Source organism: Hypanus sabinus, chromosome 6 (genome assembly GCF_030144855.1).
Source record: "Hypanus sabinus isolate sHypSab1 chromosome 6, sHypSab1.hap1, whole genome shotgun sequence".
Lineage (NCBI taxonomy): Eukaryota > Metazoa > Chordata > Chondrichthyes > Myliobatiformes > Dasyatidae > Hypanus > Hypanus sabinus.
In genome coordinates, this window is record NC_082711.1 from 79,668,632 (window position 1) to 79,687,400 (window position 18,769).

The 18,769-nt window shown below is 37.6% G+C and overlaps 1 protein-coding gene across 1 annotated transcript in view; it reads right to left on the reverse strand.

Moving 5' to 3' along the window:
- The window catches only part of LOC132395165 (ATP-binding cassette sub-family A member 13-like), a 205,445-nt gene that overhangs the window by 143,946 nt on the left and 42,730 nt on the right, over positions 1-18,769 (reverse strand). The window contains exons 9-13 of the mRNA XM_059971462.1: positions 15,653-15,784; positions 10,048-10,232; positions 8,610-8,728; positions 5,264-5,364; positions 2,033-2,218 (exon numbers count right to left, since the gene is read on the reverse strand). Coding sequence (XP_059827445.1) covers positions 2,033-2,218; positions 5,264-5,364; positions 8,610-8,728; positions 10,048-10,232; positions 15,653-15,784 — 723 coding nt within the window. The remainder of the gene's footprint in view (positions 1-2,032; positions 2,219-5,263; positions 5,365-8,609; positions 8,729-10,047; positions 10,233-15,652; positions 15,785-18,769) is intronic.

The following is an 18,769-nucleotide window of genomic DNA, read 5'->3' on the forward strand; positions in this document are numbered from 1 at the left end:
TCAGTTAGTTGGGTGTCTCGGGGTTCAGCCTTGGTTACTCATATATTTTTATTAACGAGTCAGATAAACAGAGTGGGTCATTGTAGTCTCATTTGATGATGGTATAAATGTAGTTAGGTTGGCAGCATGGGAGAGGACCAAAGAAGATGCAAAGGAATATGGATGGGTATGGATGGGTGAATGGGAAGAAATTGGCAAATGGAACATATTGTGAGAAAATGTGAAGTTTTCCATTTTAAAATGAAAGAGGAAAAGCAAATTATTCAACAAAGTGGAACACAACTGGCAAAACAAGTGGGTGGGGTGATGTGGAAGTTTTATGGCATGCTTTCCTTCATTGGTCATGAAAATATTTGAGTGTATATGTTTGAGCTGTAACAAATTTTAGTGAGACCACATTTGGAGCAGCCAACAGAAAGGATGTGATAGCTATTGAGAAAATGCCCAAGAGATTTCATTGGGATGTTGACTGCTCATCTTTTAAAAGATAAATAATTCTATATTAATATTAATAGGAGATATTGATCCCCATTGTCCACCAAAGTAACAGATAAATTTGGTGTCACAACTCATATAAATTTCTGATTTTTAAAATTTATTTTCAATATAGTTATGTTCGTAATTATGCTTACTCAGCATCAGAAATTTCTTTATTCTCTCCTGATGATTGCTAGCTGGACATTGTAAATCCCACTGTAATTTGTGAATTCTAAAAATACTGTTGACTATTATTACATTGTTGACTATTATTACATTTTGATTTAGTAGTTTGGAACAAATAGGGTTTGTTCACAAATGTCAAAACATTTAGTAGTTAGCGAACAAATGGCATTTCAGAAGACATGCAAGAGTGAGTCGCATTTCTGTTAGTTGGTGCCACAAATAAGCAATTTTTGCATTTACATTTCTTACTTCCAGCTTCATTCAGTTAAGATTTGTGTTTTTTTTTAGTTTGTTTTTATTTGTGTTTTTTATAGTTCAGGTAGTAGGCAATATACCTTCCTTTTATAAATACAGCTCTGTGGTGATAAAAGTTCTGATCAACTTTTCTATACATCATAAGTTTAGCTTGGAGTTGGGTAGTGGAAGTGTGGGGTGGTAATTAACTTTACACGATTCTACTATGGGTGCTTTTCCTTAACTGTTATGAACTGTACATTTGATGCGTTTGTTTTGCACTGTATAAACCTCTTTTTTGGGGTTTTTTTTGTTGTTGCATTGTAGAAACTTATAAAAAAGTTCATTAAAAAAGACATTTGTTTAAGTTAGTACATGGACAGGAGGGGAATGGAGAGATATGGGTCAAATGCGGGCAAAAGGGACCAAAAGTTCAAAGGTTCAAGGTATACAACTCTGAAATTCTTCAGCACCAATGATGGCATGGTTGGTAGAAAGGCCAGCATTCCTGCTGTATTACTCTACAACTCTAACTTTAATGGTCATCATAAACTGATTATTTTCAATTTTAGGTTCGATAAATAAATTAAAATTAAATTCCTCAGCGACGGTGATAACTCGAAACCTCTGTTCCTGGATCTTTAGTGCAGACCTCAGCACTACTATTCCAGTAACTAAGCTACCACAGTTCCCAGTTTTCAAAACTATCTTCCTTCAGTATGATTTACCAAGAGTAAGATTTTTATTAATGTTAAAAATATTTGTCATACTTCTTACGTACCATCATTTCCAGTAGTTGTCTGAAATTACTTTTCATCTTTTGAGCTAATGGCCATAGAATGGAAATAGTAGCATGTGGCTCTTTTCCACAGCCATAACAAAATACCAACAGATGACCCAAAATGCATCTAGCGGCAAAGAGACTTCAATAATACTAAACTATATGCAGGTAGGAAATGGGTTCACTTAAAATTTATTTTCTAAAGTCAGTTCTCTATTCTAAAATAGCAATAGAGACAGTTAGTGTTGATGAATGTTTGCTACAAAAATAGGTAATGCACACTAAGAAATTACAAACCATTCAGATAATACATATTACTTATTTTCATTACTGTTTGCATAAATTACAACTCACAGCTTCAAACCATCTCATGGTGGATGGGAAATATTTAGCAATGTTCCAGGGATCGCTGGGCTCCTGATGTCCACAGGTCATGGTTGTTAAAGCATCATTTAAAAATGGTTCCTCTGGAAGATTGAGAACACCCTTCAGCTTCAAAACGACATCATTGCATGTGACAGTTGTATTTTGGGTCAAGATCTAATAAGGATATAAAACAAAAATACTTTTTTTAAATAAGTACTTAATGTAATGTCAAAACAAGGTTCTTCAGCACAGGTTGAATACAGTTCTGACATACAACTGTGGAGTCTCAATAAAAGGTCTGAATCCACTTGTAATCTACTACCTATTTAGATAGGTAGATAGACAAGATCTACTAAACTTTTGCCCAACACTATCCCTCAAGGTTTCAGCCATCAGCGGCTGGCATGCATATTTGATGCTTGGATGCTCCCGTAAGCTGGACATAGCTCCCGGAGACTGTTAATTCAGGTGATTTGGTTAGTGATAAAGACATTTGGTATGCTTACTTTGCATTGAGTATAAGAATTTGAATGTTATGGTACAGTTTATGGATACTGGTTTGACTGTGGTTATCTTTTGATAACAATGATAATCTGCCATCTGTTGGAAATCCTGATGATCCAGCATCTAACTCACCAGGTGGGAGTTACGGAGCTCAACGTAACCACATCAGGGCCCCGTTTCCCACGTACCCTTTAATCATATCCAGTTCTTGTCTCCAAAGCTACCTCTAAACTCACTATGGCCCATTTCTAGTGTTCCCTTTAAACTGCACTGGCTGCTTCCGAACTCCTTTTAAGTTTACCTGGCTCTGTTTCCTTTAATCTCCACAGATTGACAGGGAAATCATACTAGGAATACCACTAATAAAAGCAATATACAATATTTGGAAAATCTGCAGTACCAAGTCCTAAGGATTATCCAAGATTGACTATATATCAACCCTGCCAAAATCAACATTGCTGATGCTTAAGAAAAGAAGAAAAATTCTTCTGTCCCACAGATTATTATCCACTATTGATAAGGTCAAGTATATCTGGAACCAAGATTTTCTCATCTACCCACTATCTATCTGCTGGCTCATTAAGAAGGAAATTCATTGAGAAGGAAATCATTGAGTGTAATGCTAGTTTTAACCAAAATAATAATCCTAAATGGATGGCTTTCAGATGGGAGTTAACATAGGAATAAACAGAATTTTCTTGGGATAGCAGACAATGTTACTGCAAGAATCACTGCACAAGCCTCAACTATTTAATATATCCTCATGGCACATTCATTGTCTTCTGCTGTTGTAGCCCATTCACTTCAAGGTTTGACATGTGTATTGAGAGATGCTCTTCGGCACACCACTGAAGATGTGGTTATTTGAGTTACTGTCACCTTCCTGTCAGCCTGAACCAGTCTGGCCATTCTCCTCTGACCTCTCTCCATAACAAGACATTTTCTCCCACAGAACTGCTGCTCACTGGATTTTATTTTGGTTTCGCAGCATTCTCTGTAAAGTCTAGAGATTGTTGTGTGTGAAAATTCCAAAATACTAGCCGAATCTAAGACACTCAAATTACCCTGCCTGGCACCAACTATCTTCCATGGTCAAATTCACTTAGGTCACACTTCCTCCCCATACTGTTGTTGGGTCCAAACAACAATTCTTGACCATGTCTGCATGTTTCTATGCATTGAGTTGCTGCCACAAGATTGGCTGATTAGATATTTGTATCAACAAGCAGGTATACAGGTGTACCTACTAAAGTGGCCACTGAGTGTATATGTCAATAATTAAGAAATATTACATATGGTTCCTATTCCAAATTCATTACTGAAAAGAAACAAATGGGAATTTGAGTTGTGACTGGGATGTTTAAAGACAATTTAGAGGAGGTAAGTGAGTGGGCAGGTGCAGTATGAACTGTTAGAGCCTGTGATTTACAGTTTGGAATTGTTTCAGCACTTTGCTGTCCCTGAGAAGATTTCAGGAAGTGAGCACAAACTTCAGCTCAAATCCTCGGACATCAAGGCAAAGAAACTTTGAGATGTGGCGCAAGCTGATGTTGGACTTCATTTCACCGATTAAAGCATCTATTATTTGTCGGTTAAAGCATCGAGGATGATTGAAAAGTGGAGGCAAATGTGGAAGGTGAGCAAAGGTTCACCGACGACTACCTGCCTTTTGATTGCTGATAGGATCCCAGATGCACCAATAAATTAACGGGCTCAGCCTCCAAAGTACAGTTCCATTGACAGCACTGAAACGAATTTCAAAAACGCAGCCCTGTGGGGAATACGGGAATTGCAAGGAATCTAACTGCAAGGCCCTGCAATGGATTGTGAGGACTGCTGAGAGAATCACCAGGGTCTCCCTCTCCCCCAAACAGGCCAGGACACACATTGTATTTTCAGCATTGTCAAGGACCCATCCCTATCGGTCCCACAATCTCTGCCATCAGGCAGAAGGACCATTAGGCCGGGTAACACCTTGGTCCTTGAAGAATGTTGTTTCATTTAGCTGTATATATGTATATGGTTGAATGATACTCAACTTGAACTTGAAATAACACCTGGAAAACGCCTTTATGGTAGCAGCTAAGACACTGCATTCCACTCCTTAAATCTAATTCCATCAGACAGAATGGGGTTGAATATTGGAAGTGGAGTACAAAGCTATGTTGCTACTACATATCTCTGTGTAGTGGAAGCAGTTGAGGATGACTTTCTACACTAACAATTCCAATTAAAATACCAGAGATTAACAAAAAAAAAACACAAGAGCCCAGAAGATAAATGAACAGAAACTGAAAGTCTGGAGGTAATCCAACTATGCAATGTGCTAGAAAGATTAGAGAGAAATGAAAATGAAATAAGATGAATAATTGTAAAAAGGATTAATCAATGGTCTACACTGAAGGGGCCTTCAATAGGACACAGAGTAAAGAGACAAGTTACAGATTCATCTGACTGGATATCTAACCTACCATGACAGCTCAATCCTTAAAGTGTTTTATTAAACCTTCATTAGGTTCTACTGTTCTGTGTTTACAAAAGGAATACTTAGAACTGTAACCGAATACATGAGGAAAATGTATTGTCCTTCTTTTAACTAATGATATTAACAATTATAAATCATTCTTTCACAACCTATCCAAAGCAAGAAGCTAGAAATACTTGACAATAATCAGTCAGGTTGTCGGTGTTTTCATGGGGATTTCATTAATTTACCATTTTAATTTCTGATGTTAGGATATCAACGTCCATAATAATCCGATCCACATCAGTCAAACCCAAGTTGGCATACACCTTCTTCAGTAGAATAAAAAGATCTGAAAATAAAAGGGGAAAAGAAAACAGTTTGAGTTACGTTTTTACAAGTTCCAGAAATGAAAGATTTATATCTATTCAACAATGTTATCCAATTCCTTTAGGATCCTTTTATTATGAAATGCTAATAAGAGCATTGAGAAATTATCGTAAGACTATACCATATAACCATATAACATATCACAATTACAGCACGGAAATAGACCACCTCAGCCCTTCTAGTCTGTGCCGAATGCTTACACTTGCAGTTTTTATAAAAAGTATTCAACCCCTTGGAAGTTTTCATATTTTACTGTTTTACAACATTGAATCACAGTGGATTTAAGTTGGCTTTTTTGACACTGGTCAATTGAAAAAGACCTTTTTCATGTCAAAGTAAAAACAGATCTCTACAAAATGATCTAAATTAATTACAAATATAAAACACAAAATAATTGATTGTGTAAGTATACATCCCCTTTTAATATGACACATCAAATGATCACTGGTGCAGCCAATTGAATTTAGAAGTCATATAATTAGTTAAAAGGAGATCTGTTTTTGGAGACCTGTGTGAAATCAAGGTATTTCAATTGATTGTAATAAAAATACACCTATATCTGGTAGGTCCAACTGCTGGTGAGTCAGTATCCTGGCAAAAACTACACCATGAAGACAAAAGACAAGATGTGCAAAGACCAGATGCACACAGGTTCAAGGCTGTAATTGCTGCCAAAGGTGCATCTACTAAATACTGACTTGAACGGGGTGAGTTATTTTGCATTCAATTATTTTGTGTTTTTTATTTGTAATTAATTAGGTTCACTTTGTAGAGATCTGTAGAAGACTGATTTACTTTTCCCTCTCAACACCATTCTGCCTTCTTACCATAACCTTTGACACTCTTACTAATCAAGAACATATCAACCTCCGCAATGACAGTCTCCACAGTTGTTGGTAGCAATAAATTTCACAGATTCTACTGGAAACAATCTTCTCCACATCTACTCCATCTAGGCTTTTTGATGTTCAATTGTTTTCAATGAGATCCCACCTTGTCCTTCTGAGCCATCAAATGCTCCTTATATGTAGAGAAAGGAATATGATCTCCTGGATCATTCTGATAAACCTCATAAACTATCCATGTAGATACCTTTGCTGTAAAAACATGCAGCCTCATGTGTGACACCTTGTCAAAGGCCCTCTGAAAATCCAAGTAAATAATATCCACTACTCTCCTTTGTCTATTCTGCTTGCTACTTCCTCAAAGAATTCTAACAGGTTTGTAAGACAAGATCTCCCCTTGAGGAAACTCTGCTGACTTTGGCCTATTTTATTATGTGCTTCTAAGTACCCTGAAACCTAATCCTTAATAATAGACTCTAAAATCTTATCACCCACTGAAGTCAGGGTAACCAGCCTATAATTTCCAGTCTTTTGCCTCCCTCCCTCACTTCTTAAAGAGTGGAGTGACATTTACATATTCTCCATCTCCAATGCTAGAAGCAATACAAGAGTTGGTATAGATTTTGGGTCCAGAGTACTATACGTAACTGCCACAATGTTACAATTTAACCCTTGGACACTACCTCACTTTTTTTTAGTATTTCTGTTTTTTGCATTTTTTAATCTATTCAATGTACATATACTGTAATTGATTTACTTATTATTATTATTTTCATTTTATTTTTTCTCTTCTAGATTGTGTACTGCATTGAACTGCTGCTGCTTAGTTAACAAATTTCACATCACATGCCAGTGATAATAAACCTGATCCTGAGTCAATTTTACTTGTACTGGAGTCATTACATTTATTCTGTTGTTTATTTTGTAAATGTGTAATTTATGTATAATTTATGCTATTTTTATGATAACTTTTGTTTCTCCTTGTCATGTAATGCACTGTGATGCTGCTGCAGAAAGCTAATTTTCATAGCATTTATAACCTGACTCTGACAATCAACTTGCATTTGAACTTGAACTATTCAATTGCCTGTGGATAAATTTCTACCCAACTCTAATAACGGAATTATACTTTGAATTAGTTATTAGAAGCTCATTAAAAACTGAATTCCAATTGAGGAATCATTAAAACAAAAACACAGCCATTTGATCAATGATGTATTTTATGTCATTGGTTGCACATCATCTGGAAAAATCACTGATATACTGCCACCTGCTGGATTTCTGAAGACACTGCTGTGGCAAGAATGGCAAAGATTCTCAGCAAACCAGAACACTCTGGAAAAGCATCAAGTATTTCATTGCTCATGAAACTCCTCTTCAATACAAAGGTACAAATAAACCATAATCTTCTGCCATTACTAAGAGGTAGAAGTTTTAGACTGTTCAGGAGAGTTCTGAATACAGGGGAAGCAGATGAATAGAGGAGAAGCCATCTTGGTGTGGGAAGCGAATCATGAGGTTGAAAAATAAGGAGATGATGGAGAAAGTTCTGATAAATGAAGTTCTAGGAGTGTGCCCATGGCATTAAAGTGCAAGGGAGAAATTCAGAGGGAGGCCTGAGATGATGTTGCAGAACCAAAAGATGACAGGTACTGAGGGAATGTGCTGAAAGTTGAAAGGGAAGTGATACACTTGGAGGATAGAGTTGCTGCGGAGGTTGTGGAATGGTTAGGTGGTGGCCAATTGATATTGAAGAGGTGCTTGGGAAATGGTGCAATGAGGACTCTGGAACGATAATGAAAAGCAGCAAAGTGTTTCAGCCAGGAGCCAAAAGGAGATCCGAGGCCCTACAATGTTGGCAAAGGGTATAGTGAATCTGGTTTAACACAAAGCATGAAGATCAAGAAGGAAGATGCTTCAAGAAGATTGGTGCAAATAGGCACAGCAGGGTCAAAGTAGGATTCTACATCACTTCATTTTAGATTCAGGTTAATTTTTATTTTATTTAACACATGTACATTGAAACATACAGTGAAATGTGCCATTTGCCTTAACAACCAACACAAACTAAGGATGTACTGGGGACAGCCCACAAGTGTCACACTACACATTCCAGCGCAGACATAGCAGTCCCACCATGTTCATAGAACAACAATTCAAGCAACGAAATAACAGCAGCAAGACAAGACCCATTCACATGCGCAACTGAGAATGATACCAACTTTTGCTGCACAGTAAGTTCAAATTCAGACCAAAAAATCTGGACTCCTTGAACTCTTTGGTAAACTGTCCCCTCCCACAACTGCGAAGCTAGAATTATTCATAAAAATTACCCGTCTCAGAATGACATTATTCATCTTACCTTTCTCAAATGTGATTATTTCAATAGTATAGTCCCTGAATAATTTGTCTTTCACAAGAAAACATTTGAGCTGAGGCCACTGTGGCAAAGACTCCAAATTGTGTTGGTACTTCTGTATTCTGTAAATATAAATAAAATGTTAATTTATTGGCACATGGGCATTACAATACTGATTGGGGTGTAACTGCTTATTGAAAACATCTTTTAGAGTGTTTTGAACTGAATCTCAAACATAGGTTCAAAAAACAAGAAGTATTTTCTGTCTCTGTTAGGATTCTTCCCTTCTCATTTTTGTTATTTGGCACAGAAACATGCAACTTAAGTATACTTAAAATACTAAACTTATACTTTGTCAAATTTTTACAAAGCTTCAAAAATCTATTTACTTATAAATAAGCTAATAGGTTCATCATTGTTTAGTTGAAAAGACTCAGATTTATTTGGTCATTCCACTGTTCCTTTATTGCAACATTTGCGTTGTTTCTCTAAATGTTTCCTTAAATCTAGAATTAAATAATAGAAATATAGAATATATAATGCTTAAATTAAATTATTTACAAACATTGGCTGTATGCCTCAATGCCAGAATATATCTCTCATGGATTTCCAAAACCATAATCACCTGTACTACTAAAGAGATGAGAATTAATGCTATCTTTAAACAGAACAGAGCAGAGTCACATGTAGGCGATGCACTACTTTATAAATATTCTGAAATTCACATGAACTTTGGAGCCAGCAAATTCATTCTATTTCTTTCAGAGCACTAAATGGCTATGGATGGGTGTCTGGTGGTTTGCTCAAAATCTCTGGAAAGGAGCTTGCATGTGTTTTCTTGTTACATATAACGTTATCTTATAGTCTACAAAAAGTCCAGTATTTTCTTTTTTTATTCTATCCAGTTTTCAAATCATCTAGCTTTTCCCCCTCTTTTGTCCTTCTACTCAGTAGTTAATTCGTTGGTATAATCAAGCTAACTGCCTCCTGTCCTTAAACTTAAAAGTGCTGTTCCTTAATCAGCTGCTTCTTGTTGCTCAACAGTGTCCTGGATAGATATCATTTCTAATTTTGTGACACAGCCTGGGCATTACATGGATAAAACCTAGATGTTGTCAATCCACATAGCATTTGTAATAATATCAGAAAGGTATCACTAACATCCTACACTATTTTAATAGAAAACTATAATCTAAGATACACAAAGGTCAAAGCTCCATTTCTAGCTATCGATATACAAGTTCCCTTACAACTTTACACATATTCTCAAATTACAGTTTTTGGAAAAAACGGACTCTCATCTCATTTGTGTTCTGGATTAGATAGAGATTTCCAGACCAAATCACCTAATTCAAATAGTCATTCTAAAGTGCAAGGGACAATAAACATTTTCTTATCAGCAGAGGCACATGCAAGACAAATAGTAAAATTTATGACTCACTCTTCCGATGATGCATTGTGTTTAGACTTCACAATGAGCCAACTGACGTTACTTAGTAGGTAAACAATTTGTGTTGAATTAGCTACATCTGAACTCTGGTTGAATGTTAAAGGTCTCGCTGCTGCTGTCAACATTTGATCAAACTTGGTCACAAAGTATTCATCTAGGTCCAATCGCTCGAAGACCTTAAAACATAAAAAAGAGCATGTCAAAACAGATACCAAATCTACCTCACTACCCCTCAAAAATATGGCCTCAGTTTCATGAGGTCAAACAATTAAGATTTTTAAATATTTATTTATCTTGTGTTCCATATTAAAATCCAATAAGGTTTTACAATTTATTTACTTATAGATCCTAGGTGGAGTTAGCTTTGTGAATATTCTCCATTTTCAGATTAAGATTATTTTAGCAATTTCTCCATGCTAAAGTTTCTGAAACTAACCACAAAATGTCCCTAGGTAATAAATAGGTTCTGTTTTTACTGATATCCGTAAGTCAGAAAATACACAAAAATCACTTGATATGGTAACCACAGTCCGCAGTATTGTAATAAATTACATCAAAAGCACACGACTGCTAAGAAAGAACAATTACTAAAATTGGAGAAAGAGAGCAAAAACTAGTTGTGCCAGTCTTAGGTATGAATATTCAGTGAGCTGATTCTTAAATAGGGGTGTTCACAAGTCAAGTCCTCATAACCTAGGATGGCCTGTAATTGATTTTCACATTTCATTAACTTGAACTTAAAATAAATGCTCTAATATTGACTAAAGTAACTATGTATAACTGAAGATATTGATGTATAAAGATCAATCTCACTTGCATTTGTCACCCCTGTTACAGCTGTTCAAGTTACCGAACTTCACTTTTACAGAATTCACAAATCAATACCCAAAACTTTCAGATAAGGAATAAAAATCATTCTCACAAAATATATGTAAAAATTGTAAATAAATAAATGCAATATTTTAACTCACTTTTCTTGAATACAGAAAACAGGAAGTGAAATAGTACTGGCTAGATTTTTGGCAGTGGTATTGGATTACGGTTAGGTACATCAGAAATAGCAGAACTAAGATTGTTAATTTCTGCAACAATAAAACCAAGGCAAGTGTGGTGAACTACATATACCTGTCTGGACACGCCCCCCCCGCTGACTGCTCCTGTGGCTCCTCCCACTGACTGTGGCTCCTCCCACGGACCCCGGTATAAAGGAGATTGGAACCTGAGCCCCGGCCTCAGTCTCCAGGATGTAGTATGGTGGTCAATTGCTGCTTGTTCTTTCTTCCAGCCAATAAAAGCCTATATCTCGCCTCATATCTCGGAGAGTTATTGATGGTGCATCAGCAAGGCCAAATTTTGCAATGGGATTTCCACTTTAACTTCTTAAAAGGCATATTACACAGGAAAAGATTTGCTTATAGAATTTATCATGAAAATAAAAATATTTAAAACAAAAGCAGAAATAGACCAACTGGTAATATTTGGTTTTTTCCCCCTTTGGCTTCTTTAAAGTGGCTCCTCCTTCCAGACTGATCTTCTGCCATTTTCATTCTCAACTTTCCTTCCAAGTCAAAAACATGTCTTCAACAACTGCCTTATTTTTGTCATTTTAGTCCCCACCTCAGTGCAAGCTTGCTCTTCTCTCACTCTCTAACACCCCTCTCTCTAAACTTGTTGTATTCCTTTCTTACAGATTTAATATTAATATCTTTAATACAGACATTGACCATAAGTATTGGTCATTGTCAAACAAAATCTAGCTTGTAGAGGCTGGATTCTCATCTCTTGCTCAAGCTTTCCAGTCTTGGGAGCATCCTTGTGAAGGTTTTCTGCACTCGCTCCAACTTAATGACATCCTTATAGTATGGTGACCAGAAATGCACACAATATTCCAAGTATAGTTTTCTACAACATCTTGTACAGCTATAACATCACGTCACAACTACTTAATGACTTCAGATAAAGAAAAGACTGCCATATAACTTCTTCACCATCTTTTCTTTGTGTGTCTCATCTTCAGGGAACTACCTACTTGGTCTGTCTGTACTATTACATTCCCCAAAGCCTGGCCATTCATCGTGTCTGCCCTGGCCTGATTTTTCATCTCAAAATGTATCACTCCTCATTTGTCTGAGTTAAATTCCATGTACGATTTCTTTGGGCCCTTCCCAGTGGACCATCCCAGAATCTTCCCAGTGGACCATCCCAGGATCTTCCCAGTAGATGTTATGTTTCTTCTATTCCCCAGGGGAATCCATTGATCCTCGACACCCATACCTCACTCATGTATGCCTGATTTTTCTGACCAGAGTCTCAAAATCCCTAATTCTGGACTCTCTAATCCTGTTAGCCTTGGTTTTCACTCAAACAGAATTTCACCCTAAATTCTCTCTATCTCACTCTTAAAAGCCTCCCACTTGCCAGGCACCCCCTTACCTGCAAATAGTCTTCCCCAGTCAACCTTTTCAAGATCCTGTCTAATGCCATCAGAATCAGCCTTGCTTCAACTTGGGACTTTATATTAGTCATGGAAAATAATAGGACTACTCCACAAGTTAAGGTTAACAGATTTCTGTTCAGTTGTCCCAACTGCTCTCCCACTGGCACACTGATACTTAACCAGGCTCATTTCCCAAGACAAGGTCAGGTATTGCCCTGTCTCTATAGGGCAATCTACATATTGCTTGAGAAAAATTTCCTGGACACAATGAATCAATTCAACTCTATCTAATCTGTTAGCAATATGGTAGTCCCAGTCAATACTAGAGAAGCTAAATTTACCCATTAATACAACCCTATGATTCCTTCAGATATTTGGAATCTCCTTTACATAGTTACTCCTGTGATATTTATCCATTCTTTACATATAATACATTATTTGAACATGTCCAAAAGGAAATCTTACTTTACAGTACTGTACAGACCATCCACTCTTCCCGACGATCACAAATAGATAATTTAAAAAAACAAACTTCATGAGAAAGAGTACATTGTTTACTCTTCAAAGTGTGTAAGTCTGGGGTGGAGCTTAGGAGGATGATGGTGCCTAATGGCGACTCCTTTGGTTGTATCTTTGGAAGAAACTCCAATTTTATCTTTAATATCTTTTTTCCCCTTTTGAGGCCTGACTTGAAGTTCCACACTGACTTTGGTTCTTTGCAGCAATGGGACCCGCTCTCAGTGCCTCACGGCCGGCTGCTTTTTGATATGCCCAGGATGCAGCCTGGAAGACTAGCACATATTCAGGGTGCCGGATTCTTGTGGCTCTGGAGGTGGGCAGATTCAAGGCCGGTGCTGCTGCCTGATGCATCATGGCAGACGGAAGATCAATGTATTGTGAACACAGCATGCGACCACTTGGCTAACTGAAACCTTACAGAGAAACAGAAAGCCTACAAGACAATACAGGCCCTTTGGCCCACAATGCTATGCCAGACATGTCCTTACTTCAGAAATTACTGTGGCATTACCCATAGCCTTCCATTTTTCTAAGCTATCCAGGAGCCTCTTAAAAGACCCTATTGTATCCACCTCCACCACCGTCGCCAGCAGCCCATCTCATGCACTCACCACTCTCTGCGTAAAAAACTTACCCCTGACATCTCCTCTGTACCTACTTTCAAGCACCTTAAAACATGGCCCTTTCATGCAAGCCATTTCAGTCCTATTCTCTCTGAGTTCACTCAACCTATTCTCATGAGGCATGCTCCCCAATCCAGGCAATATCCTTGTAAATCTCCTCTGCACCCTTTCTATAGTTTCCACATCCTTCCTGTAGAGAGGTGACCAGAACTGAGCACAGTACTTCAAGTGGGGTCTGACCAGGGTCCTATACAGCTGCAACATTACCTCTCAGCTCCTAAACTCAGTCCTACAATTGATGAAGGCCAATGCTCCATACGCCTTTATAACCACAGAGTCAACTTGCACAGCAGCTTTCAGTGTCCTATGGACTTGGACCCCCAAGATTCCTCTGATCCTCCATACTGCCAAGAATCTTACCATTAATACTATATTCTGCCATCATGTTTGACCTACCAAAATGAACCGCCTCACATTTATCTGGTTTGAACTCCAACTGCCACTTCTCAGCCCAGTTTTGCATCTTACTGATGTCCTGCTGTAACCTCTGACAGCCTACACTATCCACAACACCTCCAACATTTGTGACCCTTGTATCATCAGCAAACTTACTAACTCATCCCTCCACTTCCTCATCCAGGTCATTTATAAAGATTACGAAAGGGTCCCAGAAAAGATCCCTGAGGCACACCACTGGTCACCAACCTCCATGCAGAATATGACCCGTCTACAACCACTCTTTGCTTTCTGTGAGCAAGCCAGTTCTGGATCCACAAAGCAATGTCTCCTTGGATCCCATGCCTCCTTACTTTCACAATAAGCCTTACATGGGGTACCTTATCAAATGCCTTGCTGAAATCTATACACATTAGATCTACTGCTCTACCTTCATCAATGTGTTTAGTCACATCCTCAAAATATTCAATCAGGCTTGTAAAGCATGACCTGCCCTTGATAAAGACATGCTGACTATTCTTAATCATATTATGCCTCTCCAAATGTTCATAAATCCTGCCTCTCAGGATTTTTTCCATCAACTTACCAACCACTGAAGTAACACTCACTGATCTAAAATTTCCGGGGATATCTCTACCCCCTTTCTTGAACAAGGGAATAACATCTGCAACCCATTGTCAGAGGTTCAGCAGTCTCCTCCCTCACCTCCCACAGTAGCCTGGGGTACATCTCATCTGGTCCCGGAGACTAATCCAACTTGATGCTTTCCAAAAGCTCCAGCTCATCCTCTTTCTTAATGTCTATGTCTCAAACTTTTCAATCCATTGTAAGTCATCCCTACAATCGCCAAGGTCCTTTTCCATAGTGAATACTGAAGCAAAGTATTCATTAAGTACCTCTGCTATCTCCTCCGGTTCACTTTTCTTCTCTTGTTAAATTACTGCAGTCCATCTCAGAGTCATAGAAAAATAAAGTATAAAAACAAGCTATTTGGCCCATTTAGTCAATGCTGAACCATTTAAACTGTCTACTCTCTTCAACCTGCACCTGGACTATAGTCTTCCATACCCCTACCATCAATGTAAATATCCAAACTTTTCTTAAACTCTGAAATTGAGCGTACATGCACAACTTGCACAAGCAGCTCGTTCCATACTCTCATGACACTCTAAATTATGAAGTTTCCCCTCATGTGTCCCTTAAACTTTTCATACTTAATCCATGACCTCCCGTTATAGTACCACCCAACCTCAGTGGAAAATGCCTTTACCCTATCTATAGCTCTCGTAATTTTGTATACCTGTGACAAATCTCTCCTCAATCTACTATATTCCAAGAAATACAGTACTAACATATTCAATCTTTTCTTATAACTCAGGTCTTCCAGTCCCAGCAATATCCTTGTAAATTTTCTCTGTACTCTTTCAGCCTTATTTACATCCTTATTTTCATACTTGTTAGGCTACAAGTTTGATTTTTTTTTTGGAAAGGACAATTATGAGAAGATAACTGAATTAATTAAGATATTTCAGGACAATAGTCTATTGCATACTTTTCTTACCTGTTTGAATAATTCCATCTTATTAATGTATTGAAACAGCAATCCCGAGGTGTCGCTCCGAATGAAGAAAGGTATGTTAACCATCTCGGCTATATATGATTGGAATTCATTCATATTCAGCAAAATGGGAAACTGAAATTATAAACAATAAGCAGACCTTGATTAAGAAAGTTATATTTCACATGTAGTAAGTTCCAACTTGAGCAATAATTGGTTTTTGTTTATATTTTTTAGCTAGCTACTGTACATAATACAAATTCAATAGAATTCATTCTTCAGTGATAAGTTAATATTTTTATCTGCCCAATTTTAATAAAATTTTTCACTTGGAAATCAAATACAGTTTCCAAAAATGCAAGAGTCTGCATGAGATCTATCATAAAAGTTGCCTTAATTGTGTGCTCAAAATTGTACTGGTATATGGAACGAATTGTTGTTCCTTTCTGTGCCATGTGGCATATCTCGGGTGGCAACCCTGCCATTTCTTTAACATTTGTCTATTTTTTTTATGAGGATGAATTGCTAGCTTGATGCTCAACCCAGCACACATGGAAAGCATGCGAGGAGCCAGCCGGATTCAAACCTGGGACCACTTGCCTTGAAGTTGGGTGTGAATGCCACCACACCACTGGCTGGCTATTTGGATTGAATAGTGGCTAATATTAGTTAAAACAGTAAGCTTATATAAACAAAGCATTTTTTATCAGCAATAAAATCCATGCCAAAAAGACCTCAAACCAGAGATGGCCCAAGAAGAGACACAAAGTTATTCAACAATAACAAAAATGTTTATATGTGTGTGTATTAGCAAAGATCTGGAAAGCAAGGAAATGAACAAATAATATGACACCTGTGTCTTTCTAGACTGCACTTATCGATTATTGTTTTAATATGTACCCTTGTAATGAAATGATGTGTGTAGATAGTATGTAAGACAAGTTGTTTCACATTCCTCATTACATGTGACAATAATAAACTAAGTTAATTTGCATAAGTTATACTGCAAGCTGCATTAATGTGGATATTCTAAAGTAATCAACATAAATGAATGAAGTGGGTAAACAAGACAGTACTGAGCTATTCCATTAAGTATACAAAACAAAAGTGTTGTTCCATATCGATAACAAAATGTTATTTCAATGCTCACTCAACAGTCTGTAGTTCTTAATTTTGCTTCTTAAATCTTTTATTATAACAAATCCTAAAATGAGGCACAGATTTAGAAAAAGTGTAAAGAGAATATTATGGAAACACTCAGAAGATTAAGCAGCAGTTAATTTTTTTCAAGTTGATTAGCTTTCATCAGACCTGGGAGAAGTTTGAAATAAAGTACACTTTAAATAACAGAGGAATAGGAAGGGTCAGAAGAAATGAAAAAAAAGGTGTCTGTGATGTGGTCAAGTCAGAGGATATTGAATGACCCCCAGAGTCCTGGTGCTGTCTGAGAAGTTTATACTTTTCAAAATGGAAAATGTTACAGTTCTCTGAAAATTCAAAATAGAAAACTGGAGATACCGTACATCTAAGATAAAAAAGAAAAAAAGCTGGAAATACTCAGCACATCATGCCACATTTGTGAAAAGAGAAAAGGCAATTCTTTGTCTAGCCTGTCATTTCAGCTGCCCCCATTCATCATCAGCATCAAATTAAGATACCGTTGAGCACGTCATTTAAATTTTTCATTTACGTAGCAACCATTGGATGGAGGGAAGCATGGGAAGAAAAACAGAGCTAATGTTTAAGGAAATATAGTTTAAGTTACAAAGAGGGGAATGTAATGGAGAGGGCTAAGGGACTGTCGATGATTGGGTGGAGAGCAATTGAGACTGAAGGACACAAATGATCTCAGTACTTCTGAGAGAGGGTGGAGAAAGCTTAGTCATCATAGCTGATTTGTCTGGAGAAATAGGAAGATGAATGAGGACAAGTGAAAAGAAAAAATAGGAAAAAAAGAATGAGTTAACATTACACCTTGATATCCTTTATGACAAGGACCTTCTATGATTAGTTAATGTTAATTATACTCTTATTCTGTGAAGCTGTATGGATGAGCAAAGCACAGGTGCTGGGAAGTTTGTAATGTTTTTGTTTCCCCACCAGGAATGTTTAGCTGGCCAGTGATGAAGTGGCATCTGCACTGGACTTCAAGGTGAGTGGTCTCGGGTTGGAACACTCCTTGCATGCTTTCCATTTGTGCTGAGTTGACCATCGAGGTAGCAACTGGACTTCATAAAAAACAGTCTAACGTGCTAAAGAAACAGCAACGTTGTTGCTTGGTGCACTACAAGGAGCAGAAAGGAACAACAACCAGGAATGTTCTTCATTGTAAATAGAATTCTATTGAAACTGTCTTTCCATTTGAAACATTACTGAAGTACAATATGTTATCTCATTGAAACTGTATTTGTTTACTTGGTACATAATTCAGAAATTATTCTATTGTAACATAATAAAAAAGCTGTCACAGGAAAGGGGAAAAGATCTGAACTTTGTTGGCTTAATCTATTTTTAAGCCAACAAAGATTTACTAGAATGTTACCTGGGTTTCAGCACCTAAGTTACAGAGAAAGGTTGAACAAGTTAGGTCTTTATGCTTTGGAGCATAGAAGGTTGAGGGGGGACTTGATAGAGGTACTTAAAATTATGAGGGGGATAAACAGAGTTGATGTGGATAGGTTTTTTCCATTGAGAGTAGGGGAGATTCAAACAAGAGGACATGAGTTGAGAGTCAAGGGGCAAAAATTTAGGAGTAACACGAGGGGGAACTTCTTTACTCAGAGAGTGGTAGCTGTGTGGAATGAGTTTCTGGTAGAAGTGGTAGAAGCAGGTTCGATTTTGTCATTTAAAAAAATATTGGATAGGTAATATTGGCGTCGGGTCTCACTGATGATGGACCCCACTACTAAGGACATCTTCCCCTCTCTACCCCTCCCTGCTTTTCGCAGGGAACATTCCCTCCGCAACTGCCTGGTCCACACGTCACTCCCCACAGATCTACCACCTGGCACTTACCCTTGCAAGCGTAAGTGCTACACCTGTCCCTACACCTCGTCTCTTACTACCATTCAGGGCCCCAAACAATCCTTCCAGGTGAGGCAACACTTCACTTGTGAGTCT